At 45.5% G+C, this 27,382-nt stretch overlaps 1 protein-coding gene across 1 annotated transcript in view; it reads right to left on the minus strand.

Moving 5' to 3' along the window:
- Positions 1 to 15,338, minus strand: part of UBE2D2 (ubiquitin conjugating enzyme E2 D2) — a 36,145-nt gene extending 20,807 nt beyond the window's left edge. Inside the window, exon 1 of the mRNA XM_038771185.1 lies at positions 15,140 to 15,338. Within this exon, the coding sequence (XP_038627113.1) occupies positions 15,140 to 15,163 (24 nt within the window). The 5' untranslated portion in view covers positions 15,164 to 15,338. The remainder of the gene's footprint in view (positions 1 to 15,139) is intronic.
- Between the last annotated feature and the right edge of the window lie 12,044 nt (positions 15,339 to 27,382).

The raw sequence follows: 27,382 nt of genomic DNA on the forward strand, positions 1-27,382 counted from the left end.
CCGCCCCGGGGTGACCTAAAGAGATGGTCTGGGGGAGGGAGGGCAAGGAGTCCCCTCTAGATTGGGAAGCTTGTTGTGGGCAGGGACTGTGTCTGTTATATTGCTATGCTGTATTCTCCCAAACCCTTAGTACAGTGCTCTGCACACACTACGTTCTCAAATACGATTGAGCTGACTGGCCCCTTTGGTTGCTTGGGCTGTGTCACCTGCAGAGCAACAATCAATGTTATTTATTGAGCACTTACCGCGTGCCGAACACTGTAGTGAATGCTTTATTTTTTTAAAAAAGGCCTTTGTTAAGTGCTTACTAAGTGCCAGGCACTGTACTAAACACTTGGAAAGACATAAGCTTTTAGACTGTGAGCCCACTGTTGGGTAGGGACTGTCTCTATATGTTGCCAATTTGTACTTCCCAAAAGCTTAGTACAGTGCTCTGCACATAGTAAGCGCTCAATAAATACGATTCATGATGATGATGATAAGCTAATCAGGTTGGACACAGTCCCTGTCTCACATGGGGGTCCCAGTCTCAATCCGCATTTTACAGATGAGGGGTAACTAAGGCAGAAGTACAGTGACTTCCCCAAGGTCACACAGCAGACAAGTGGCAGAGCCCAAATTAGAATCCCGGCCCGTGCTCTATCCATAGGCCACGCTGCTTCTCACTGCTTGGGAGAGTCCAGAGCAATGGAGTTGGTGAACATGATCCCTGCCTTCAAGGAGCTTACAGTTACAGCACGGATGGGCGATTCTCAGAGAAGGAAAGGCGGGGCTGATGCAGAAACTCATGTTAGAGCCAAAAAATGCCCCATGAAGAGAAGCTGGAAACTGACTGGGAAGGGCGAACAACTTCAGCTAGGACCCCAGGCCACAGTATTGAGATGCTTTTTCAAACATGACCCTCACAAAAAGTTGGCTGGTTTAAAGTCCAAGTGCTCAGCTACCCAAGAGGCCCTCTTCCCAGATCCCAGCCACCGCCTTGGGAAAGATGTAGGGCGGAAGGAGAGGTGGGAAAGAGCCAAGGAATTAAAGTTTCGCACAGAGGACCTGCCAAGGAGGGAAGATTAAAAAAGCCCTGATTTGGGATGAGGATACCCCTTTTCGATCGCTTGCTGTGGATCTATTTCCCAACAGGGGCTTCTACCCACAGGCCCGCTGCTATAAATGGTTTACTCCTCCCCACCACCTCCTTGCTAGAGCTCGTGTCAAGCGTGGGGGCTTCTGGGAATATCCCGCTCAGGGTCTCGGTTTCCCTGCCCAGCCTCCAGACGCCTCCTCCTGGTCTGGCAGGGCCTGGTGGAAGGAGTGAGGGGCTGGGAGTCAGGAAGACTGGGATTCTCATCCCGGTTCTCTGCCTATCGTGGCCTGCCGTGTGTGACCTTCGGGCGATTCGCCCTCCACGAGACCTTAACTTCCCCATCTGTAAAATGGGGGTGAATCCGGAAGCCCCGGCAGGATCGGAACCGGACCCGATCGCATAACCTCTCATTCGCTCCGAGGCTCAGCGCTTGAATACATCCTGTCGTCCTCACGAACGCTGCCCTAGTCCCTCGCATTCCTAAAATTAAACCGTCTGTTCACAAGCCTGCAAACGCCCATCGCGAGACCACTGGGAGATGCCCTCTGGGTACACAGCTGGCTCCTCGGTACCCAAACTAATAGCCACAGGGACGATCTCCAGAGCCACGCCGTACCCCGCCGGGGCCGGTGGTTTTCTGTCATCTGTTTCGGAGAAAAACCTTAGGGAACCTGTGGAGGTTGCGGCCTTAAGATCACAAGAATCTCTTGTGATCTAGTTATAAGAAGAGGCCAAAGTCACGCTGCAGGGGAGTTGTGCTTGTGCAGTCTGCTGCATGAACAGAGCTAGTGTGAGTGTTCTGAGGTTACTGGAAATTACTCTCCCCGAAGCTATTAAAATAATCGAATCTAATACAACAGCCCAGTGAAATCCCGGTGTCCGACCATCTCTGCATTGGAACCCATTTCAACGTCTCCGGACTCCCACCTCCAGATCCGAATATAAGGGACGGATGTGGGCAGACATAAACCCGGGGATGAGCAGGTGCCGTCTGGATCGGAAGTACTGCAGTTAGAAGCGGAAACCTCCTCTCCTAGGATGAGAATCACGCTATTTGTTAAGTGCTTATTGTGTGTCAAGCGCTGTACAAAGTGCTGGGGTGGATACAAAATCATCAGGTCCCACAAAGGGCTCACAGTCTAAGTACGGGGAAGAACAGATAGTGATAATTACGACCCTTTAAGCAGGGCAGGGTCTGAGTTGGAGTTTGGCCATCATAGCTCAGCCTTTGAGACGGCATTCACCCTCCAAAGGATTTGGAGCAAGGGACGTATGTGTGTGTCTTTGTCCGCTGAAGTCTTGGGAGGAGGAAGAGAAAAAAAAAAATTTCATCCATAGCCCCCGACCACCCTGGCTTTCTGGCAAGAAGACAGAAGGCGCGGGGCCACCGTGAGCTGGCAATCATCCTGGTGGCACCGTTTATTTGCGACTGCCAAGGTTCTTTGGCAAAGGGGCCCAAGTCAGTGCCCCAAAACCCCAGAGTTGCTGATATTCAGTTACAAGTGTTAAAATTCCCACTGAAGCGAGTCATGCCTGTTGCCATGCGTCTTTCCAAGGGTCGGTGGCGGTAGTAGTGATAGTATCTGAGCGCCCACTGGGTGCGATGCACTGTACTAAGCGCTTGGGTTGGGAAGAGGGGAGAGAAGTGAAGTGACTTGCCCAAGGTCACACAGCAGACAAGTGGTGGAGCTGGGAATACAACCCACAATTTTCTCCCAGGCCCATGCTCTAGCCACTAGACCTCTCTACGTCTCTACACCACACTCTACTAGGCCATGCTGCTTCTGTACTAAGCGCTTGGGTGAGTACAACAATAACAACATGCCCACAATGACAATGGGATATGCACTGTGCTAAGCCCTGGGGTAGATACAAGAGAATCAGCGTGGACATGGTCCCTGTCCCACATGGGGCTCATCGTCTAAGTAGGATTTAATCCCTATTTTATCATCGATCGTATTTATTGAGCGCTTACTGTGTGCACAGCACTGTACTAGGCGCTTGGGAAGTACAAGTTGGCAACATATAGAGACAGTCCCTACCCAACAGTGGGCTCACAGTCTAAAAGTCTAAAGTCTATTTTACAAATGAGGAAATGGAGGTCCAGGGAAGTGAAGTGATTTGCCCGCTGTCACACAGCAGACAAGTGGCGGAGCCGGGATTAGAACCCAGGTCCTCTGACTCCCAAGACCTAGGCTTTTCCCACTAAGGCCACAACTATTCCAGGCTGCTGTGGGGTTGCCTAAGCCTTTGGAAGTCCACATCTGAATTTGGAAAGCTCAACATCATTTCCTCTCTAGAATTTTCAGAGGTAGGAGAATTTGGGGGCCGCCGGGCGCTATCGAAGATGCCATTAAAAAAAAGAAAAGAAGAGGGACTATCAAGGTGGACGTGGTGCCCTGAAGCGCCTGAAAAATCACGTCCAGGGAAGTTCCTGCTTTTAAAATTGCCCCGTTAATCGGGTTATGGACTGACAACTGGAACCCAAGAAGTCCCCTTGATTATTTTATTTCCCTCCTGAGTTTCTTGTTGAAGTTTAGTTGGCATGATAAAAGTCTCCCTCCTCAATTAACCTCCTTCGGGAAGCTACCCAGGTCTCGCGTCATTGGGAGGAGCAATCAAGAGATCATAATGGCAGTCTTAAGATCCAGATCTGAGGAAACAGGGGCCTAAGAGGAAAGAATTCTTGGGGTCCTTGGTCTCTGCCAATTTACTCCAAGGGAGACCTCTTTTTTCCCTGTGTGACCACACCACCACACTCAGGGGGAAAAGACTTTTCTGCTTTCTTTTTCTCTTTCTTTCTTTTTCTCTCTCTCTCATTCTGAGCGTCCATGAGGTAGAGCACTCCATCGAGTGCCTCAGCAGAAACACAAAAGGACAAAAGTGTCTCGTGTCAAAGGTTTGAAGGTTTCCATCTGAGAACGGCGTGTCTGACTTTTTAAGTGCGAATAATCAAGTCAAGAGACCTGTCAAGACCAGTTCAAAAGTCTTCTAAACCACCCCGGTTCATCCCTGAAGATGTGGACTTAATTTCAGACTGAAGGACTGCAGAGTGTTTTGTGTGTGTGTACACGAAGGGTAGACATTTACATACACAAGCACACACACACACACACACAACCCTCTTACAATATTGTCTATATATAGAGAGGGAGGATGTTGACAGGGGCCCTTGCCATTTTTAGAGGAGGTAGGACAGCACGTAGGACCCATCTGGGTTTCCACCTCATGTCAGTCAATCGTATTTGAGCGCTTACTGTGTGCAGAGCACTGTACTAAGTGCCCACGGCCCACAGCCGTGATCAGCCGGGCCCTCTCGCCTGGGATTAGCCTAGTGGGCAGAGCCTGGGGGTCTGGGAATCAGGAGGATCTGGGTTCTAATCCTGGCCCTGCCACTCGCCTGCTGTGGCACCTTAGGTAAGTCATTTCACTTCTCTGGGCCTCAGTTACCTCCCCTGTAAAATGGGAATTAAGACTATGAGCCCCAAAAGACATGAGGACTGTGTTCGACCCAATTTGCTTGAATTCACCCCAATCAATCGTATTTATTGAGCGCTTACTGTGTGCAGAGCACTGTACTAAGCGCTTACACTTAGTACACTTCCTGGTACATAGTAAGTGCTTAAATGCCACAATTATTATCATTATTATGATGCACTAGTTAGAAATACCACCGCCCCAAAGATTCTGAGGACCTTGCCAAAGAGGCCCCTGTTTGCAAAGAAATGGGGATGATCTATCCCAGCGCTTAGTACAGTGCCTGGCACACTGTAAGTGCTTAACAAATGCCACAATTACTATTGTTATCACAATTATTTGCATTTATTGAGTGCTTAGTGTGTGCACAGCATTGTTCTAAGTGCTTGGGAGTGTACAATATAATAGAGTTGGTAGCCACACTCTCTGCCCACAGTGAGCTTACAGTCTAGAGGGAGAGACTGATGTTAATCATATAAATAAATTAAGGATACGTACCTAAGTGCTGTGGGGCTGAGGGAGGGGTGAAAGAAGGGAACATTTTCAGGTGCAAGGGTGACGCGGAAGGGAGTGAGAGAAGAGGAAATAAGGGCTTAGTCACAGAAGGCTTGAGAGGACATGTGACTTCAAAAGAACCTTGAAAATGGAGAGACTACTTGGTAAACCCATTCTCTGCCCACAACAAGCTTACAGTCTAAAGGGAGCTTATCGTCTAGAGTAAATCTAAAGTCTAGATTTACAGGAAATCTTTAGGAGTCAGTTTTACGGGGGTGTTTTTGCTTTTGTTAGTTTTTTTTGTTTGTCTTTTTAAAGGAAGGCTCAAAGGGCGGGAACCACTTGTCCCATTTAGAAACAAATATGAAGTCTGGAAGGACTGCCTTCCTTGGAAAAGGATCGCCTTTCCCTGGGGCCTGAAGAACTCGCCATTCAGATACATCTCCACATCCCAAGGATGCCAGCTCTATTAGATTAAAACATCAAATCCACCAATCCGAAGAGCTGCACCGGGGGCACTTATCACACACATGACCGCTTCTTCGGGACACACCGACACCTCTTTTTTTCGCTGTGGCCTCCTGCCTCTTTCTTTCCCAGAAAGAGGAGAGTCACTTGTGGGGCTGTTACGTAAATGCAAGATCAAAAGCCTGAGCTGGGGCTGGTAAACAGCCCGTCTATAACAAAAGACAAGATTTCAAATAAAATACAAACCCTGAAATGGATGGCGCATCCAGCTAGGTGGAAGGCAAGTAAATGAAGCAAAACAAAACACAAACGACCCAAAAAGAGTGCCCAGACTAGATTATTAAACTACAAACAAAAAAGACCAAGAAGCCATCGCGGAACACAAATTTGCAGTTTTGAGAACTGAACGCCCTGATTTTCCTCAATTACTTGGGGAAAATTTTCAGGAGTACATCTCAAACCTGGGTTCTAAAGGACTATTTCTACCTAAAGTCCACTCCTGCCTCCTTTTAACAAAAACAAACCAAAAACTCAGCTTTGAAACAGCCGGAAAGAGGTTGAGTTGGATAACCCTTGGTAGACAAAGTCAACTTCTCAGCCACAATGGCACATGCCGCAAACTTTACTGGAAGAGAAAAGAGGTGGGTCAAGATATCCATGAGGGCGGGGGGCTGGGGGTGGTTTTTTTTTTTTTTTTTACTATAGTGGACAGCACCATAGAGAAATCAGAGTGAGGAGCCATTTCCAGCTATCAGGATGCGATCGCTTCCCCAAGGGAATGCCGGAGAAGGCGCCCACGCACGGCAAGAGGAAAACCGTCCTGGACTTCTGGGATCCTCCGACGTTTAACCTGGAACCACGCGTGGCCTGTGGTGAAACGCCATTTCTTCTTGGGATGGTGAGTAAGCCAATGCGGGATGTTGTTGCTCACGGGGTACTGAGGGTGGCAAACCCATGTCCCCAAGAGGAACATTTCGAGCTGGGCCAGCTATTTTATTTAGGTCTCAGGAGCATCTGCTTGTTGAGGACATGGGCCAGTGCGGGGGGAGTTAGGACCTTAAGAATCTTCAAGGGGTTAAAAGGGACCCCACCCTGCTCTTCAGGAAGGAATTCCACTGGTTTCTGAAGTTCTTATTCATCGAGTCGGCTGAGTTGGAGGAATAAAGATTTCAGGGCTCTAAACCCGAGGGCACTGATGTGTCAGAAACTTGGGTTTCTCCCAAAGTCCCCGAACAACCAGGACGACTTTCCCTAAAGAGAAGCAGTGCCTAGTCGATAGAATCTGGAGAACCTGAGTTCTAATCCCAGCTGGGCGCTTGTCTGCTCCGTGACCTTGGACAAGTCACTTTACTTCTCTGGGCCTCAGATACCTTGCCTGTAAAATCCGAATTAAGACTGTGAGGCCCATGTGGGACAGGGACTATACCCAACCTGAATAGCTTATACCTATTCAGCCCTCAATAGAGTGCCAGGCCCATAGTAAGCACTTAAATACCATTAAAAAAAAAAAATCCATATTCTGCACGACCAGGTGTTTTTTTGTGAGAAATGCTCTGCAATGGCCCGTTAGTCGGGAATACGAGGTAGTCAATTGAGCCTTCCTAGGTGGCCGAAGTAGCCTAGAGTCTAGAAAGGAAACATGGGGTGCTACTGGTATTTGTTAACCACTATCTGCCCAGCACTGTGCTAAGCGTTGACATAGATCCCGTCAGATCGGACACAGTCCCTGGCCCGCATGGTGCTCACAGAGTAAGGAGGGAGAACTGCAGCTTACCCTCCCATTTTATAGGTGAAAAAACTGAGGCAGAGCGAAAGAGAGAGAGAGAGAGAGAGAGAGAGAGAGAGAGAGAGAGAGAGAGAGATAGAAGTGTGAATGCCTCATAACTTGAAATGGAGGGCGGCCACTGGACTACTGACAGAGCCTTCTTGCCACTTGTACTTCCCAAGCGCTTAGTACAGTGCTCTGCACATAGTAAGCGCTCAATAAATACGATTGATGATGATGTCTCTGAAGGCAAGATGGAAGGGACCTTCACCTCTGAACAGGAGTGTCCTTTGGGTGGGCGGAATACTGAAGGGGTCCAGGCCCGCCTCATCTACGCAGATCGGAAGGAGAGGGTCACCCTGGCATCGGGAAAAGATGCGTGAGGTTAAAGGCAGGAGGGAGTTGACAATCGATCCATGATCAATGTTTTTAACAGGCCACCTCTCCCCGTGTCCGTGAACCCAAGTTCCACCACCTCTGTGCCCTGGGGCCGTTTTCATCGGGCAGTCTCAAGAAGCCAGGAGCTGCGATGTGGTCATAATCTGAACCTTAAATGGATGCACAGGAAGACTTAACAGGCAAGAGAATCTAGCTCTCAAGCAGTACTCTGAGTGGATGGAGAAGTGTCTACCAACTCTCTTATATTGTTAATAATAATGGCATTTATTAAGCACTTACTATGTGCAAAGCATTGTTCTAGGCACTGGGGAGGTTACAAGGTGATCAAGGTATCCCACGGGGCACTCACAGTCTTAATCCCCATTTTACAGATGAGGTAACTGGGGCTCAGAGAAGTTAAGTGACTTGCCCAAAGTCTCTCAGCTGACAAGTGGCAGAGCCGGGATTTGAACCCATGACCTCTGACTCCAAAACCCAAGCTCTTTCCACTGAGCCACGCTGTTCTCTCCCAAGCACTTGGTACAGTGCTCTGCACACAGTAACCGCTCAATAAGTACTACTGATTGATTGAAGATGGGGTTTCAACAATCCCAACTTTTCGGGAAGCAGCGTGGCCGGGTGCAAAGAGCACGGGAGTGGGAGTCAGAGGACCTGGGTTCTAATCCCGGTCCCAACCATGACCTTGAGCAAGTCACTCCACTTCGTCTCATTTCCCCTCTACTGCAAGACGGGGATCCAATACCTGTTCGCCCCCCTAAAGATGAGAGCGCCACATGGGATCTGATTATCTTGTATCTACCCTAGTGCTCAGTACAGTGCTTGGCACAAAAGGAAGCATTAATACAATTATTATTATTATAAACCTTGACATTTTCACCATCTAGGCCGCTCATTCGTACCTGGGATCAAAATGACCTTTCTTCCTCTTGCTTTTATAAAACCATAATGTTTAGTGAAGCAGTATGCTTTACAGAGCACGTGCCATGGGGTCAGAAGTCCATGGGTCCTAATCCCTGCTCTGCCACTTGTCTCCTGTGTGACCTTGGGCAAGTCACTTAACTTCTCTGGGTCTCAGTTACCTCATCTGTAAAATGGGGATTGAGACTGTGAGCCCCATGTGGGACAAGGACTGTGTCCGACTTGATTAGCTTTTATCTTAGTACAGTGCTTGGGATACAGTAAGCACTTAAATACCATAACAACACCCCTCCTTCCTCTCCCCCTCCTCATCCACCCCCCTGCCTTACCTCCTTCCCCTCCCCACAGCACCTGTATATATATGTATATATGTTTGTACATATATTACTCTATTTATTTTACTTGTACGTATTTATTCTATTTATTTTATTTTGTTAATATGTTTTGTTTTGTTGTCTGTCTACCCCTTCTAGACTGTGAGCCCGCTGTTGGGTAGGGACTGTCTCTATATGTTGCCAACTTGTACTTCCCAAGCGCTTAAGCGCTCAATAAATACGACTGAATGACTGGAAGCTCTTGAGGAGTGGGGAGACATGGACTGAACGATTTTGTAGAAAAAACGATCTGGGCATCAGAGTGGGGAAATACGGACTGAACGTTTTTGTAGAAAAATGACCCGGGCAGCAGAGTGAAGTATGGGCTGAAGTGGGGAGACAGGAGGCAGGGAGGTCAGCAAAGAGGTTGATATAGCAATCATGGCAGGATAGGATAAGTGCCTGAATTAATGTGGGAGCATTTTGGATGTCTAGGAAAAGGCAGATTTTAGATAGAATGGGTAAAATAATGATATCTTGTAAGTGCTCACTGGGACAAGCATTGGGGTAGATAGAAGGTAATCAGGTCAGACACAGTTCCTGTCCCACACAGGGTTCACAGTCTCGGAGGGAAGGGGAACAGGCATAGGATCCCCATTCTACAGGTGAAGAAACTGAGGGCTGGAGAGGTTCAGTGACAGAGCTGAGTCTCCTGGTGTCCTGGCCTGTACTCTATTATTCCCTTTCCCATATTAAGCACGGCGCTTAGGGTTACAAAACGCTAAAACCTCCGAACACAACGTTCTTCCTAAAAGTGCTTCAAGAAGGCCGGAAGAAAAGAATCACATCAAGGAGTCTTACTGGTCTCGAAGTACGGAGGCCGTGTTACCCTGACATGGAAAATTTCAAGCTCCAGGTTTTAAGGATGTGAAAGGGACAAAATTTTACAGCAACCAGCTCACTGTGGCCCAAATGTACCCCCTAAACGGCAAGACCATAAACCTCGTTTTTCAGAGTCACCTCTAGATATTAGATTCATGTTTGCTGGGAAGATGGAAGTGTGTGGCTGGCAGTTTGAATCTGATTCACCTCTGAGGCAGGGGAGCCTCTGGGACCAGCTCCCAAGACCTTCAAGAGAAAAGGATTTCTACAGGCATTAGCGAAGCCCTTCTCAGTCTCATTTGGATAATCTGCAATAAGAGGAAGGCACCGCTTAATGAAAACGTTAACTTAAAACACTCGCTTCAGCAGAGTTAAAAGCCCCCGAAAAGGCCCGTCCCGTCTCCCAAATGGATTTCACGATGGATTTCGGGCTCATCAGCCACACGCGATCGCAGCCAAGACCTCGGGAATCTTCACTTGTCCCGAAGAGATGAACCAAATTCCAATCGTGGAGGGGAAGGGGGGAGGGAGGTTTCTGCTCGGCTTCGCACTAGTTTTCATTTTTCAGACCGGCCTGCTCCATTTGCAACCTGCCTTTTCTCGATCCTCAAATCCTTCGGCCTGGAGTGGGAATGATGCTTGGCTGTCAAACGCCGTTCTCCAGGCCTAAAATGGGGGCCGTTCAGCCCAACTCTTAAATGGAGGCCCAGGGGCGGGTGAAATCACTCTCGCCCCGAAAGCTTTCCGAGTCCTACCCCAACAGCCCCCAGACGTCACCCCGGCCTAGTCCCCCGGTGAACACACGTACGTAAAATCTGTGTTTGAAGCCCCAGCCGAAGCTTAAAACTCCGAATGGGTTACCTTCCTGGGGTCGCTTCTGGGAGACCACGCTGGACATAATGACCTAACCGTCGCCAGCGAAAGGGTCACTTCCTGCTGTTTTGGGTCAGATCAGGTCCCAAAGCCGCAGCGGGCCGGGCCCCGTCGTTCCCAACGACAACCCGACGTGTCAAAAGACAACAACTGGACCGCGCTTGCTGGATTCATTCAATCAGTCGCATTTATTGAGCGCTTACTGTGTGCAGAGCACTGTACTGAGCGCTTAGAATTGCACTCTCCAAGCGCTCGGCTCAGTGCTCTGCCCACAGTAAGCACTCGATCACTACGACAATTAAATCTGATCGAAACTGATCACTACGAATTAAATCTGATCGAAATGGACGAGAAACAGCCCCCAGGCCCACACCCCCTTAAAAATGCACATTCCTATCCCTTTTTCAGACATTGGAGGCCTTCCCCCCTGCTTTCCAAATAGGCTTTATTTCCTCTCTTCAGGGCGGCTGGGCTTCTGCCGGTTGAAATGGAGGCTGCTGACTGTACCCACGGCGAGCTGCAGGAATTAAAACGCCTTCTCCCCCCCACCTTTTCAACGCTTTTTTGAACTTCCCAAGCGCTTAGTACAGTGCTCTGCACACTGTAAGCGCCCAATAAAGGCGACTGAATGAATGAATGCCGAGCCGGAGCCCCATTATTCCCTCCTTAACTTCCTGTTACAATGGAACGGGGGTCTCGACCCCTTTTGGCCCTGAGGACCCAGGGGGATGGGGGTGAAGGGGGTCCTGTTTTGTTCTTTTTGGGGGGCGGTGGTGGAGGTTCCCCCCAGGAGGAAGGGGGGAGGGGGAAGGAGCCGGTCCTGAGGGACAATGGCCCCCGGGGTGGGGGGATTGGCTCCCACCACAAGCGGGGGCCCATTGCTGGGTGGGGACTGTCCCTGGTGCCGATTTGAACTTCCCAAGCGCTTAGTACAGTGCTCTGCACACAGTAAGCGCTCAATAAATACAACTGAATGAATGAATAAGCAGCGTGGCTCAATGGAAAGAACTCGGGCTTGGGAGTCACAGGTTGCGTTCTAATCCTGACTCTGCCACTTATCGGCTGTGTGACCTTGGGCAAGTCACTTCTCAGTGACCTCATCTGTAAAATGGGGATTAAAAACAAAACAAAACTGTGAACCCCATGTGGGACCACCTGATTGCCCTGGATCTCCCCCGGCGATTAGAACAGTGCTTGGCCCATAATAAGCGCTTAATACCATTATTTTTAAAAACAAACAAAAACTGTGAGCCCCATGTGGGACAACCTGATTACCCTGTATCTCCCCCAGCGCTTAGAACAGCGCTTGGCCCCTAATAAGCGCTTAACAAATACCATCATTTAAAAAAAAAACCCAAAAACTGTGAGTCCCATGTGGGACCACCTGATTACCCTGTATCTCCCCATTGCTTAGGACAGTGCTCGGCACACAGTATGTGCTCAATAAATACGATTGAATGAATGAGTGCTTGGCCCATAGTAAGCGCTTAACAAATACTATTTTTTTTCCAATACAAAAACTGTGAGCCCCATGTGGGACCACCTGATTGCCCTGGATCTCCCCCAGTGTTTACAACAGTGCTTGGCCCATAGTAAGTGCTTAACAAATACAATCATAAAAAAAACCACCCCAAAACTGTGAGCCCCATGTGGGACCACCTGAGTACCCTGTATCTCCCCCAGCGCTTAGTACAGTGCTTGGCCCCTAGTAAGCACTTATCAAATACCATCATAAAAAAAACAAACCCAAAAACTATGAGCCCCTTGTGGGACCATCTGATTACCCTGGATCTCCCCCAGCGCTTAGAACAGTGCTTGGCCCACAGTAAGCGCTTAATACCAGCATTTAAAACAAAACAAAACTGTGAGCCCCATGTGGGACCAACTGATTGCCCTGTAATAATAATGATAATAACAACAAAGGCATTTATTAAGCATTTACTAGGGGCCAAGCACTGTTCTAAGCGCTGTACTTCCCCCAGCGCTTAGAACAGTGCTTGGCCCCCAGTAAATGCTTAACAAATGCCATTAAAAAAAAACAAACCCAAAACTATGAGCCCTATGTAGGACCACCTGATTACCCTGTATCCACCCCAGTGCTTAGAACAGTGCTTGGCCTATAGTAAGCACTTAACAAATACCATTATTTTTTTTAAAAACTCAAAACTGTGAGCCCCATATGGGACCACCTGATTGTGTTGCAATAATGATAATAATAATAATAACGATGGCATTTATTAAGCACTTCCTATGTGCCAAGCACTGTTCTAAGCACTGTATCTCCCCCAGCGCTTAGAACAGTGTTTGGCCCATAGTAAGCGCTTAACAAATACCATTATAAAAAAAAAAAAACCCCAAAACTGTGTTCCCCATGTGGGACCACCTGATTACCCTGTACCTTCCCCAGTGCTTAGAACAGTGCTTGGCTCCTAGTAAGCGCTTAGCAAATACCATCATTTTTTTTAAAAAAACCCAGAACTGTGAGCCCACTTGATTACCCTGTATCCACCCCAGCGCTTAGAACAGTGCTTGGCCCCTAGTAAGCACTTAAAAAAAATCATGAAAAAAAAAACACCCAAAAACTGTGATCCCCATGTGGGACTACCTGATTACCCTGTATCCACCCCAGCACTTAGAACAGTGCTTGGACCCTAGTAAGCGCTTAATACCATCATTTTTTTTAAAAAAAAAAAAACAAAAGCTGTGAGCCCCATGTGGGACCACCCGACTACTCTGTATCCACTCCAGCGCTTAGATCAGTGCTTGGCACATAGTAAGCGCTTAACAAATGCCATCATTTAAAAAAAAAACATAAAATGTGATCCCCATGTGGGACCACCTGATTGCCCTGCAATAATGATAAGAATAATAATAATAATAATAATGGGACCACCTGATTGCCCTGCAATACGATGATAATAATAATAGGACCACCTGATTGCCCTGAAATAATGATAATAATAATAATGGGACCACCTGATTGCCCTGAAATAATGATAATAATAATGGGATCACCTGATTGCCCTGCAATATTAATAATAATGTGACCACCTGATTGCCCTGCAATATTATTAATAATAATAATAATGGGGCCACCTGATTGCCCTGCAATAATAATAATGGGACCACATGATTGCCCTGCACTAATAATAATAATAATAATAATAATAATAATAATGGGACCACCTGATTGCCCTGCACTAATAATAATAATGGGGCCACCTGATTGTCCTGCACTAATAATAATAATAATAATAATAATAATAATGGGACCACCTGATTGTCCTGCACTAATAATAATAATAATAATGGGACCACCTGATTACCTTGCACTAATAATAATAATAATAGTAGGACCACCTAATTGCCCTGCAATAATAATAATAGTAGGACCACCTGATTGTCCTGCAATAGTGATAATAATAATAATAACAATAATGGGACCACCTGATTGTCCTGCGATAATAATAACAGGACGACCTGATTGTCCTGCAATAATAATAACAGGACCACCTGATTGCCCTGTAATAATAATAATAATAATGGGACCACCTGATTGTCCTGTAATAATAATGGGACCACCGGATTGTCCTGCACTAATAATAATAATGGGACCACCTGATTGTCCTGCACTAATAATAATAATAATAATAATAATGGGACCACCTGATTGTCCTGCACTAATAATAATAATAATAATGGGACCACCTGATTACCTTGCACTAATAATAATACTAATAGTAGGACCACCTAATTGCCCTGCAATAATAATAATAGTAGGACCACCTGATTGTCCTGCAATAGTGGTAATAATAATAATAACAATAATGGGACCACCTGATTGTCCTGCGATAATAATAACAGGACGACCTGATTGTCCTGCAATAATAATAATAGGGCCACCTGATTGCCCTGTAATAATAATAATAATGGGACCACCTGATTGTCCTGTAATAATAATAGGACCACCGGATTGTCCTGCACTAATAATAATAATGGGACCACCTGATTGCCCTGCACTAATAATAATAATGGGACCACCTGAATGCCCTGCACTAATAATAATAATGGGACCACCTAACTGACCTGCACTAATAATAATAATAGGACCACCTGATTGACCTGCACTAATAATAATGGGACCACCTGATTGCCCTGCACTAATAATAATAATGGGACCACCTGAATGCCCTGCACTAATAATAATAATGGGACCACCTAATTGACCTGCACTAATAATAATAATAGGACCACCTGATTGACCTGCACTAATAATAATAATGGGACCACCTAATTGCCCTGCACTAATAACAATAATGGGACCACCTGATTGCCCTGCACTAATAATACTAACGACGGCATTTATTAAGGGCTTGTGTGTGCCCAGCACGGTTCTAAGCGCGCCTGGGGAGCGCTTAATCAATAGCCCGGTTAGGAATAAATAGGACGAGTGGGGGAGGCCCCACTTACCTTGTGGATTCTCTTCAGAGCCATTGTGTGCGGGGAGGAGGAGGAGGACGACGACGAAGGAGGAGGAGGGATGGCCGTGCGAGGGGGCGACGGACCCCGGCTGGGCGTCGTCACGTCGTCGGGGTGTTCGATCCGCCCCGGATCCCCCCGACTGCAGGCGCGGAGGCTGTGCTAAGCGCCCGACCCGGCGGCGGCCCCCCCGCGCCCGATCGCCGCCGCCGCCGCCGCCGCCTCCCCTTCCTCCTCTCCTCAGGCACCGCCCCCCCTCCGCCCCCACACCGCGGATCCCTCCGCTGCCTGAGGACGAAGTAGTCCGCCGCCCGAGGGCGAAGTAGTCCGCCGCCTCCGCCCGCCCGGCTCGGCCGCGCGACCCCCAGAGGCGACCCCGACCCCTCGGCCCGATCGGCGGGAGGGGCCCCGTCCGGTGTGGCGGGGCGGGGGTCCCGAGGGGGCGCGGATGGAGGGCGCGGGGCGGAGGGATACACCGCGGAAGGAGCGCTGCGATTCCTCCAGGGTGACGTCGCCCGGGGAAACTCTCGCGAGAGCGGGCGCGCGCGCGCGCGCGAGAACGGAGGGCGGCTGAGGCGGCTGAGGCGACGGGGGAGGGGGCGGGGCCGGAAACGTGAAGGGCGGTGGCCCTGCCACCCTGATAATAATACTAATACTAATAATAATAATAATAATGGCACTTATTAAGCGCTTACTATGTACCAAGCACTGTTCTAAGCGCTGGGGGGGATACAAGGTCATCAGGTTGTCCCCCAGGGACAGTCTTCACCCCCGCCTTCCAGATTGAGGCCCACCCCAGTGACTTGCCCAAAGTCACCCAGCTGACAATTAATAATCAATCAATCAACCAATCAATCATATTTATGGAGCGCTTACTATGCACCAATCACTGTTCTAAGCGCTGGGGGGGGATACAAGGTCATCAGGTTGTCCCCCAGGGGGCTCACAGTCTTCACCCCCGCCTTCCAGATTGAGGCCCACCACAGTGACTTGCCCAAAGTCACCCAGCTGACAATAATCAATCAATCAATCAATCGTCTTTATTGAGCGCTTACTGCATGCAGAGCACTGGATTAAGCGCTTGGGAAGTACAAGATGGCGACATATAGAGACAGTCCCTACCCAACAGTGGGCTCACAGTTATAATAATGATCAATCAATCAATCGTATTTATGGAGCGCTTACTATGCACCAATCACTGTTCTAATCAATCAATCAATCAATCATATTTATTGAGCGCTTACTATGTGCAGAGCACTGGACTAAGCGCTTGGGAAGTACAAGCTGGCGACATATAGAGACGGTCCTTACCCAACAGTGGGCTCACCGTCTAAAAGGGGGAGACAAAACCAAACATACTACAAAAAATAGAATAGATATGTACAAGTAAAATAAATAAATAGAGTAATAAATATGTACAAACATATATACATATATACAATCAATCGTATTTATTGAGCGCTTACTGCGTGCAGAGCACTGGACTAAGCGCTTGGGAAGTACAAGCTGGCGACATATAGAGACGGTCCCTGCCCAGCAGTGGGCTCACAGTTATAATAATGATCAATTAATTAATCAATCAATCAATCGTATTTATGGAGCGCTTACTATGCACCAATCACTGTTCTAAGCGCTGGGGGGGGATACAAGGTCATCAGCTTGTCCCCCAGGGACAGTCTTCACCCCCGCCTTCCAGACTGAGGCCCACCCCAGTGACTTGCCCAAAGTCACCCAGCTGACAATTAATAATCACTCAATCATCATCATCGATCGTATTTATTGAGCGCTTACTGCGTGCAGAGCACTGGACTAAGCGCTTGGGAAGTACAAGCTGGCGACATATAGAGACGGTCCCTGCCCAACAGTGGGCTCACAGTTATAATAATGATCAATTAATCAATCAATCAATCGTATTTATGGAGCGCTTACTATGCACCAATCACTGTTCTAATCAATCAATCAATCAATCGTATTTATTGAGCGCTTACTATGTGCAGAGCACTGGACTAAGCGCTTGGGAAGTACAAGCTGGCGACATATAGAGACGGTCCCTACCCAACAGTGGGCTCACCGTCTAGAAGGGGGAGACAAAACCAAACATACTACAAAATAAAATAGAATAGATATGTACAAGTAAAATGAATAAATAGAGTAATAAATATGTACAAACATATATACATATATACAATCAATCGTATTTATTGAGCGCTTACTGTGTGCAGAGCACTGGACTAAGCGCTTGGGAAGTACAAGCTGGCAACATATAGAGACGGTCCCTGCCCAGCAGTGGGCTCACAGTTACAATTATGATCAATCAATCAATCAATCAATCGTATTTATGGAGTGCTTACTATGCACCAATCACTGTTCTAAGCGCTGGGGGGGGGGATACAAGGTCATCAGGTTGTCCCCCAGGGACAGTCTTCACCCCCGCCTTCCAGACTGAGGCCCACCACAGTGACTTGCCCAAAGTCACCCAGCTGACAATTAATAATCAATCAATCATCATCATCGATCGTATTTATTGAGCGCTTACTGCGTGCAGAGCACTGCACTAAGCGCTTGGGAAGTACAAGCTGGCGACATATAGAGACGGTCCCTGCCCAACAGTGGGCTCACAGTTATAATAATGATCAATCAATCAATCAATCAGTCGTATTTATGGAGCGCTTACTATGCACCAATCACTGTTCTAAGCGCTGGGGGGGGGATACAAGGTCATCAGGTTGTCCCCCAGGGACAGTCTTCACCCCCGCCTTCCAGATTGAGGCCCACCACAGTGACTTGCCCAAAGTCACCCAGCTGACAATTAATAATCAATCAATCAATCAATCGTATTTATTGAGCGCCTACTGCATGCAGAGCACTGGACTAAGCGCTTGGGAAGTACAAATTGGCAACATATAGAGACAGTCCCTACCCAACAGTGGGCTCACCATCTAAAAGGGGGAGATAAAACCAAACATACTACAAAATAAAATAGAATAGATATGTACAAGTAAAATAAATACAGTAATAAATGTGTACAAACATATATACATATATACAATCAATCGTATTTATTGAGCGCTTACTGCGTGCAGAGCACTGGACTAAGCGCTTGGGAAGTACAAGCTGGCAACATATAGAGACGGTCCCTGCCCAGCAGTGGGCTCACAGTTATAATAATGATCAATCAATCAATCAGTCGTATTTATGGAGCGCTTACTATGCACCAATCACTGTTCTAAGCGCTGGGGGGGGATACAAGGTCATCAGCTTGTCCCCCAGGGACAGTCTTCACCCCCGCCTTCCAGACTGAGGCCCACCATAGTGACTTGCCCAAAGTCACCCAGCTGACAATTAATAATCAATCAATCATCATCATCGATCGTATTTATTGAGCACTTACTGTGTGCAGAGCACTGGACTAAGCGCTTGGGAAGTACAAGCTGGCAACATATAGAGACGGTCCCTGCCCAACAGTGGGCTCACAGTTGTTATAATAATGATCAATCAATCAATCAATCGTATTTATGGAGCGCTTACTATGCACCAATCACTGTTCTAAGCGCTGGGGGGGGATACAAGGTCATCAGGTTGTCCCCCAGGGACAGTCTTCACCCCCGCCTTCCAGATTGAGGCCCACCACAGTGACTTGCCCAAAGTCACCCAGCTGACAATTAATAATCAATCAATCAATCAATCGTATTTATTGAGCGCCTACTGCGTGCAGAGCACTGGACTAAGCGCTTGGGAAGTACAAATTGGCAACATATAGAGACAGTCCCTACCCAACAGTGGGCTCACCATCTAAAAGGGGGAGATATAAACCAAACATACTACAAAATAAAATAGAATAGATATGTACAAATAAAATAAATAGAGTAATAAATGTGTACAAACATATATACATATATACAATCAATCGTATTTATGGAGCGCTTACTGTGTGCAGAGCACTGGACTAAGCGCTTGGGAAGTACAAGCTGGCAACATATAGGGACAGTCCCTACCCAACAGTGGGCTCACAGTTATAATAATGATCAATCAATCAATCAATCGTATTTATGGAGCGCTTACTGTGTGCAGAGCACTGGACTAAGCGCTTGGGAAGTACAAGCTGGCAACATATAGAGACGGTCCCTACCCAACAGTGGGCTCACAGTTATAATTATGATCAATCAATCAATCAATCAATCGTATTTATGGAGCGCTTACTGTGTGCAGAGCACTGGACGAAGCACTTGGGAAGTACAAGCTGGCAACATATAGAGACGGTCCCTACCCAACAGTGGGTTCACAGTTATAATTATGATCAATCAATCAATCAATCAATCAATCGTATTTATGGAGCGCTTACTGTGTGCAGAGCACAGGACTAAGCACTTGGGAAGTACAAGCTGGCAACATATAGGGACGGTCCCTGCCCAACAGTGGGCTCACAGTTATAATTATGATCAATCAATCAATCAATCAATCGTATTTATGGAGCGCTTACTGTGTGCAGAGCACTGGACTAAGCGCTTGGGAAGTACAAGCTGGCAACATAGAGAGACAGTCCCTACCCAACATTTATGAAGCGCTTACTATGTGCAAAGCACTGTTCTAAGCACTGGGGAGGTTACAAGGTGATCAGGTTGTCCCATGGGAGTCCCTATCCAACAGTGGGCTCACAGTTATAATAATGATGGCGTTTATTAAGCACTTACTATGTGCAGAGCACTGTTTTAAGCACTGGGGAGGTTACAAGGTGATCAGGTTGTCCCATGGGAGCCGGTTGTTGGGTAGGGACCGTCTCTGTATGTTGCCAACTTGGACTTCCCAAGCGCTTAGTACAGTGCTCTGCACACAGTAAGCGCTCAATAAATACGACTGAATGAATAATCCCCATGTGACAGATGAGGTCACTGAGGCGCAGAGAAGTGAAGTGACTTGCCCAAAGTCACCCAGCTGACAATAATCAATCAATCAATCAATCGTATTTATTGAGCGCTTACTGTGTGCAGAGCACTGGACTAAGCGCTTGGGAAGTACAAGCTGGCAACATATAGAGACAGTCCCTACCCAACAGTGGGCTCACAGTTATAATAAGGATGGCATTTATTAAGCGCTTACTATGTGCAAAGCACTGTTTTAAGCACTGGGGAGGTTACAAGGTGATCAGGTTGTCCCATGGGAGCCCGTTGTTGGGTAGGGACCGTCTCTATATGTTGCCAACTTGGACTTCCCAAGCGCTTAGTACAGTGCTCTGCACACAGTAAGCGCTCAATAAATACGATGGAATGAATGAATGAATAATCCCCATTTGACAGATGAGGTCACTGAGGCGCAGAGAAGTGAAGTGACTTGCCCAAGGTCACCCAGCTGACAATCGGCGGAGCCGGGATTTGAACCCATGACCTATGACTCCAAAGCCCAGGCTCTTTTCCACTGAGCCACACTGCATATGTGCCACACACTATTCTAAGCGCTGGGGTAGATACAAGGTGATCAGGTTGTCCCACAGGGGGCTCACAGTCTTCACCCCCATTTTCCAGACGAGGGGACTGAGGCACAGAGAAGTCAAGTGACATTGCCCAAAGTCACCCAGCTGACAATTGGTGATGATGGTACATGTGCCACACGCTGTTCTAAGCGCTGGGGGGGATACAAGGTCATCAGCTTGTCCCCCACGGGGCTCACAGTCTTCATCCCCATTTTACAGATGAGGGGACTGAGGCACGCCAAAGTGGAGTGACATTACCCAAAGTCGCCCAGCTGACAATTGGCAGAGCCGGGATTTGAATCCATGACCTCTGACTCCAGAGCCCGGGCTCGTTCCACTGAGCCACGCTGCTTCTACAGGGTCATCAGGTTGTCCCACGTGGGGCCCACACTTATCCCCATTTTACAGATGAGGTCACTGAGGCACAGAAAATAATATACGTTGCCAACTTGTACTTCCCAAGCGCTTAGTCCAGTGCTCTGCACACAGTGAGCGCTCAATAAATACGATTGAATGAATGGATAATGTAATAATGATGGTATAAGCACCGTTTCAAGCGCTGGGGTAGATACAAAGTAAGCAGGTTGTCCCATGTGGGACCCACAGTCTTCCTCCCCATTTTAGGATGAGGTCCCTGAGACACAGAGAATAATAATACAATAATCATTGTATAAATACTGTTCCAAGCGCTGGGGTACATACAAGGTCGTCATTCATTCAATCGTATTTATTGAGCACTTACTGTGTGCAGAGCACTGTACTACTACTAATAAAATAATGATGGCATTTATTAAGCGCTTACTATGTGCAAAGTATTGTTCTAAGCACTGGAAAGCGCTTGGGAAGTACGCGTTGGCCACATATATCGTCACACATATATTGTCATATATTATATATTGTCCCACATGGGGTTCACTGTTTTCATCCCCATTTTACAGATGAGGTCCCTGAGGCACAGAAATTAATAATAGAATAATCACGGTATTTGTTAAGCACTTACTACGTGCCAGGCACTGTACTATGCGCCGGGGTGGATACAAGTAAAACTGGAACACAGTCCCTGCCCCACGTGGGGCTCACAGTCTCAATTCCCATTTTACAGATGAGGGGCCTGAGGCACAGAGAAGTGAAGTGATTTGCCTAAGGTCACACAGCAGATGAGGGGCAGACCCCGGACTAAATAAAACCCATGACCTTCTGATTCCCATGCATGGGCTCTATCCATTATGCCATGTCATCTCTCTATTCCCCCATTCCACACTCCAATAAATAGCATTAATTGATGAATAAAATATAGATAAGGCTAATTCGAGTTGGCCTTCTGTGCACATTAATTAATGTTGCCTAGTGGAAAGAGCCCAGGCCCGGGAATCAGAAAACCTGGATTTTAGTCTTGTCTCTGCCCCCTTTTTTAAAAAAATTAAATAGTCTTTGTTAACCACTTAGTATAGGCCAGGTACTGTACTAAGTGCTGAGGGAGCTAGAAGATAATCAGGCCTTTTTTTATGGTATTTGTTAAGGGTCTTGTCTCTGCCCCCTTTTTAAAAAAAAATTAAATAGTCTTTGTTAACCACTTAGTATAGGCCAGGTACTGTACTAAGTGATGAGGGACATAGAAGATAATCAGGCCTTTTTTATGGTATTTGCTAAGGGTCTTGTCTCTGCCCCCTTTTTTAAAAAAATTAAATAGTCTTTGTTAACCACTTAGTATAGGCCAGGTACTGTACTAAGTGCTCAGGGTGATAGAAGATAATCAGGCCTTTTTTTATGGTGTTTGTTAAGGGTCTTGTCTCTGCCCCCTTTTTAAAAAAATTAAATAGTCTTTGTTAACCACTTAGTATAGGGCAGGTACTGTACTAAGTGATGAGGGACATAGAAGATAATCAGGCCTTTTTTTATGGTATTTGTTAAGGGTCTTGTCTCTGGCCCCTTTTTAAAAAAAATTAAATAGTCTTTGTTAACCACTTAGTATAGGCCAGGTACTGTATTAAGTGCTGAGGGAGATAGAAGATAATCAGGCCTTTTTTTATGGTATTTGTTAAGGGTCTTGTCTCTGCCCCCTTTTTAAAAAAAAATTAAATAGTCTTTGTTAACCACTTAGTATAGGCCAGGTACTGTACTAAGTGATGAGGGACATAGAAGATAATCAGGCCTTTTTTTATGGTATTTGTTAAGGGTCTTGTCTCTTTAATCTTTTTTTAAAAAATTAAATAGTCTTTGTTAACCACTTAGTATAGGCTAGGTACTGTACTAAGTGATGAAGGACATAGAAGATAATCAGGCCTTTTTTATGGTATTTGTTAAGGGTCTTGTCTCTGCCCCCTTTTTTAAAAAAATTAAATAGTCTTTGTTAACCACTTAGTATAGGCCAGGTACTGTACTAAGTGCTCAGGGTGATAGAAGATAATCAGGCCTTTTTTTATGGTGTTTGTTAAGGGTCTTGTCTCTGCCCCCTTTTTTAAAAAAAATTAAATAGTCTTTGTTAACCACTTAGTATAGGCCAGGTACTGTACTAAGTGATGAGGGACATAGACGATAATCAGGCCTTTTTTTATGGTATTTGTTAAGGGTCTTGTCTCTGCCTCCTTTTTTAAAAAATTAAATAGTCTTTGTTAACCACTTAATATAGCCCAGGTACTGTACTAAGTGCTGAGGGACATAGAAGATAATCAGGCCTTTTTTATGGTATTTGTTAAGGGTCTTGTCTCTGCCCCCTTTTTTAAAAAAATTAAATAGTCTTTATTAACCACTTAGTATAGGTCAGGTACTGTACTAAGTGATGAGGGAGATATAAGATAATCAGGTCTTTTTATGGTATTTGTTAAGGGTCTTGTCTCTGCCCCCTTTTTAAAAAAATTAAATAGTCTTTGTTAACCACTTAGCATAGGCCAGGTACTGTACTAAGTGACGAAGGAGATAGAAGATAATCAGGCCTTTTTTTATGGTATTTGTTAAGGGTCTTGTCCCTGCCCCCTTTTTTAAAAAAATTAAATAGTCTTTAATTATACCAACAATTTATAAATAGCTACCCAACAGTGGGCTCACAGTCTAGAAGGGGGAGACAGAGAACAAAACAAAACATATTAACGAAATAAAATAAATAGAATAAATACGTACAAATAAAAAAATAAATAAATAAAGTAATAACATAGTAATAGTAGCAGCGGCAGCAGTAACAGTATTTATTGAGTTCCTGCTTGGGGAAATGCACTGTACGAGGGGCCCAGCCCCCTGTTCTCTCTTCTAACCTGATCACCTTGTATTCCCCCAGCGCTTAGAACAGTACTTTGCACATCGTAAGCTCTTAATAAATGCCATTATTATTATCATTATTATTATTATTATTATTATTACTAAGCGCTGGGGTGGATATAACCAAATTGGGTTGCCCACTTGGGGCTCACAGTTTCAATCCTCATTTTACAGGGGAGGGAACTGAGGCCCAGAGAAGCGACTTGCCCAAGGTCACACAGCAGGCAAGAAGGCAGAGCTGGGGTTAGAACCCATGACCTTCTGATTCGCAGGCCGGGGCTCTTTTCACTGCACCACAGCGCTTAGTACAGTGCTGGGCACGCAGTAAGCACTCAGGAAACTCAATAAACACGACTGAATGAATGAAATACCTTTGATTGATTGATTCATCGATCCCACGCCCCTTCCCCTCCGTTCATTGATCTCTCCCTTCTATCTACCACTTGCCTGGGGGTCGCAGTTTTTCCAAAACGCCCCTGTTGCCCCCTGCCCCTCCCCACAGCACCTGTATATATGTTTGTACAGATTGATTTCTCTATTTATTTATTTATTTATTTATTTTATTTGTACATATTTATTCTATTTATTTTAGAAATAAATCCTTCCTTCCTCTCCCCCTCGCCCCCCTCTCCATCCCCCCCATCTTACCTCCTTCCCTTCCCCACAGCACCTGTATATATGTATATTTGTTTGTACAGATTTATTACTCTATTTATTTATTTTACTTGTACATATCTATTCTATTTATTTTATTTTGTTAGTATCTTTGGTTTTGTTCTCTGTCTCCCCTTTTTAGACTGTGAGCCCACTGTTGGGTAGGGACTGTCTCTAGATGTTGCCAACTTGGACTTCCCAAGCGCTAAGTACAGTGCTCTGCACACAGTAAGCGCTCAATACATACGATTGATTGATTGATTGATTTTGTTAATATGTTTTGTTGTCTGTCTCCCCCTTCTAATCAATTAATCGTATTTATTGAGTGCTTACTGTGTGCAGAGTACTGTACTAAGCGCTTGGGAAGTCCAATTTGGCAACATCTAGAGACGGTCCCTCCCCAACAGTGGGCTCACAGTCTAGAAGGGGGAGACAGAGAACAAAACCAAACATATTAACAAAATAAAATAAATAGAACAGATATGTACCAGTAAAATAAATAAATAAATAGAGTAATAAATATGTACAAACATATATACATATACAGGTAGGGACCGTCTCTATATGTTGCCAACTTGTACTTCCCAAGCGCTTAGTACAGTGCTCTGCACACAGTAAGCGCTCAATAAATACGATTGAATGAATGAATGAATGACTGAATTGGACACCGAGCTGTGCCGAGTTTGGTCCGCCAGGTGGCGCAGGAGAGCCGCCTTCCAATAATTAACAATAATAATAATAATAATAATAAATAATTGTGGTATTTGTTAAGCGCTTACTATGTGCCATCCCCTCCCCACAGCACCTGTATATCTGTTTGTACAGATTTATTACGCTATTTATTTGACTTCTACATATTTACTATTCCATTTATTTTGTTAATGATGTGCATCTAGCTTTACTTCTGTTTATTCTGATGACTTGACACCTGTCCACATTCATTCATTCATTCATTCATTCAATCGTATTTATTGAGCGCTTACTGTGTGCTGAGCACTGGACTAAGCGCTTGGGTAGTACAAGTTGGCAGCATTTAGAGACAGTCCCTACCCCACAGCGGGCCCACAGTCTAGAAGGGGGAGACAGACAAGAAAACAAAACAGATTAACAAAATAAGATAAATAGAATAAATATGTACAAGTAAAATAAATGGAGTAATAAATCCGTACAAACATATATACATATATACAGGTGCTGTGGGGAGGGGAAGAAGGTAGGTGGGTGGGGAGATGGGGAGGAGGGGGCTCAGTTGGTTTTGTTGTCTGTCTCCCCCTTCTAGACTGTGAGCCCGTTGTTGGGTAGGGACCGTCTCTAGATGATGCCAACATGTACTTGTACTTAAATCTTAGGGACTTAATACACTTAGTACAGTGCTAAACTCATAGTACATGCTTAATTAATTCATTCATTCATTCAATTGTATTTATTGAGCGCTTACTGTGCGCAGAACACTGGACTAAGCGCTTGGGAAGTACAAGTTGGCTTAATAAATATTATCGTATGATTATCCTGTATCAACCCCGGCACAAAGTAAGTGCTTCACGAATGCCACAAAGACTATTAAAATCAGTATCCGATTATCTTGTATCTACCCTAGCGCTTAGTGCAGTGCTTGGCACAAAGTAAGTGTTTAACAAATGCACAAATATTATTATCATCTGTATCCAGTTATCTTGTATCTACCTTAGTGCTTAGTACAGTGCTTGGCACAAAGTAAGTGTTTAACAAATGCACAAATACTATTATCATCAGTATACAGTTATCTTGCATCTACCCTAGTGCTCAGTACAGTGCTTGGCACAAAGTAAGTATTTAACAAATGCACAAATACTATTACCATCAGTATCCAATTACCTTGCATCTACCCTAGTGCTTAGTACAGTGCTTGGCACAAAGTAAGTGTTTAACAAATGCGCAAATACTATTATGATCAGTATCCGATTATCTTATATCTACCCTAGTGCTTAGTACAGTGCTTGGCACAAAGTAAGTGTTTAACAAACGCACAAATACTATTATCATCAGTATCCGATTATCTTGTATCTACCCTAGTGCTTAGTACAGGGCTTAGCACAAAGTAAGTGTTTAACAAACGCACAAATACTATTATCATCAGTATCCGATTATCTTGTATCTACCCTAGTGCTTAGTACAGGGCTTAGCACAAAGTAAGTGTTTAACATATGCACAAATACTATTATCATCAGTATCCAATTATCTTGTATCTACCCTAGTGCTTAGTACAGTGCTTGGCACAAAGTAAGTGTTTAACAAATGCACAAACACTATTACCATCAGTATGCAATTATTTTCTATCTACCCTAGTGCTTACTACAGTGCTTGGCACAAAGTAAGTGTTTAACAAATGCACAAATACTATTATCATCAGTATCCAGTTATTTTGTATCTACCCTAGTGCTTAGTACAGTGCTTGGCACAAAGTAAGTGTTTAACAAATGCACAAATACTATTATCATCAGTATCCGATTATCTTGTATCTACCCTAGTGCTTAGTACAGTGCTTGGCACAAAGTAAGTGTTTAACAAATGCACAAATACTATTACCATCAGTATGCGATTATTTTATATCTACCCTAGTGCTTAGTACAGTGCTTGGCACAAAGTAAGTGTTTAACAAATGCACAAATACTATTATCATCAGTATCCGATTATCTTGTATCTACCCTAGTGCTTAGTACAGTGCTTGGCACAAAGTAAGTGTTTAACAAATGCACAAATACTATTACCATCAGTATGCGATTATTTTATATCTACCCTAGTGCTTAGTACAGTGCTTGGCACAAAGTAAGTGTTTAACAAATGCACAAATACTATTACCATCAGTATGCGATTATTTTATA

Source organism: Tachyglossus aculeatus, chromosome X2 (assembly GCF_015852505.1).
Source record: "Tachyglossus aculeatus isolate mTacAcu1 chromosome X2, mTacAcu1.pri, whole genome shotgun sequence".
Lineage (NCBI taxonomy): Eukaryota > Metazoa > Chordata > Mammalia > Monotremata > Tachyglossidae > Tachyglossus > Tachyglossus aculeatus.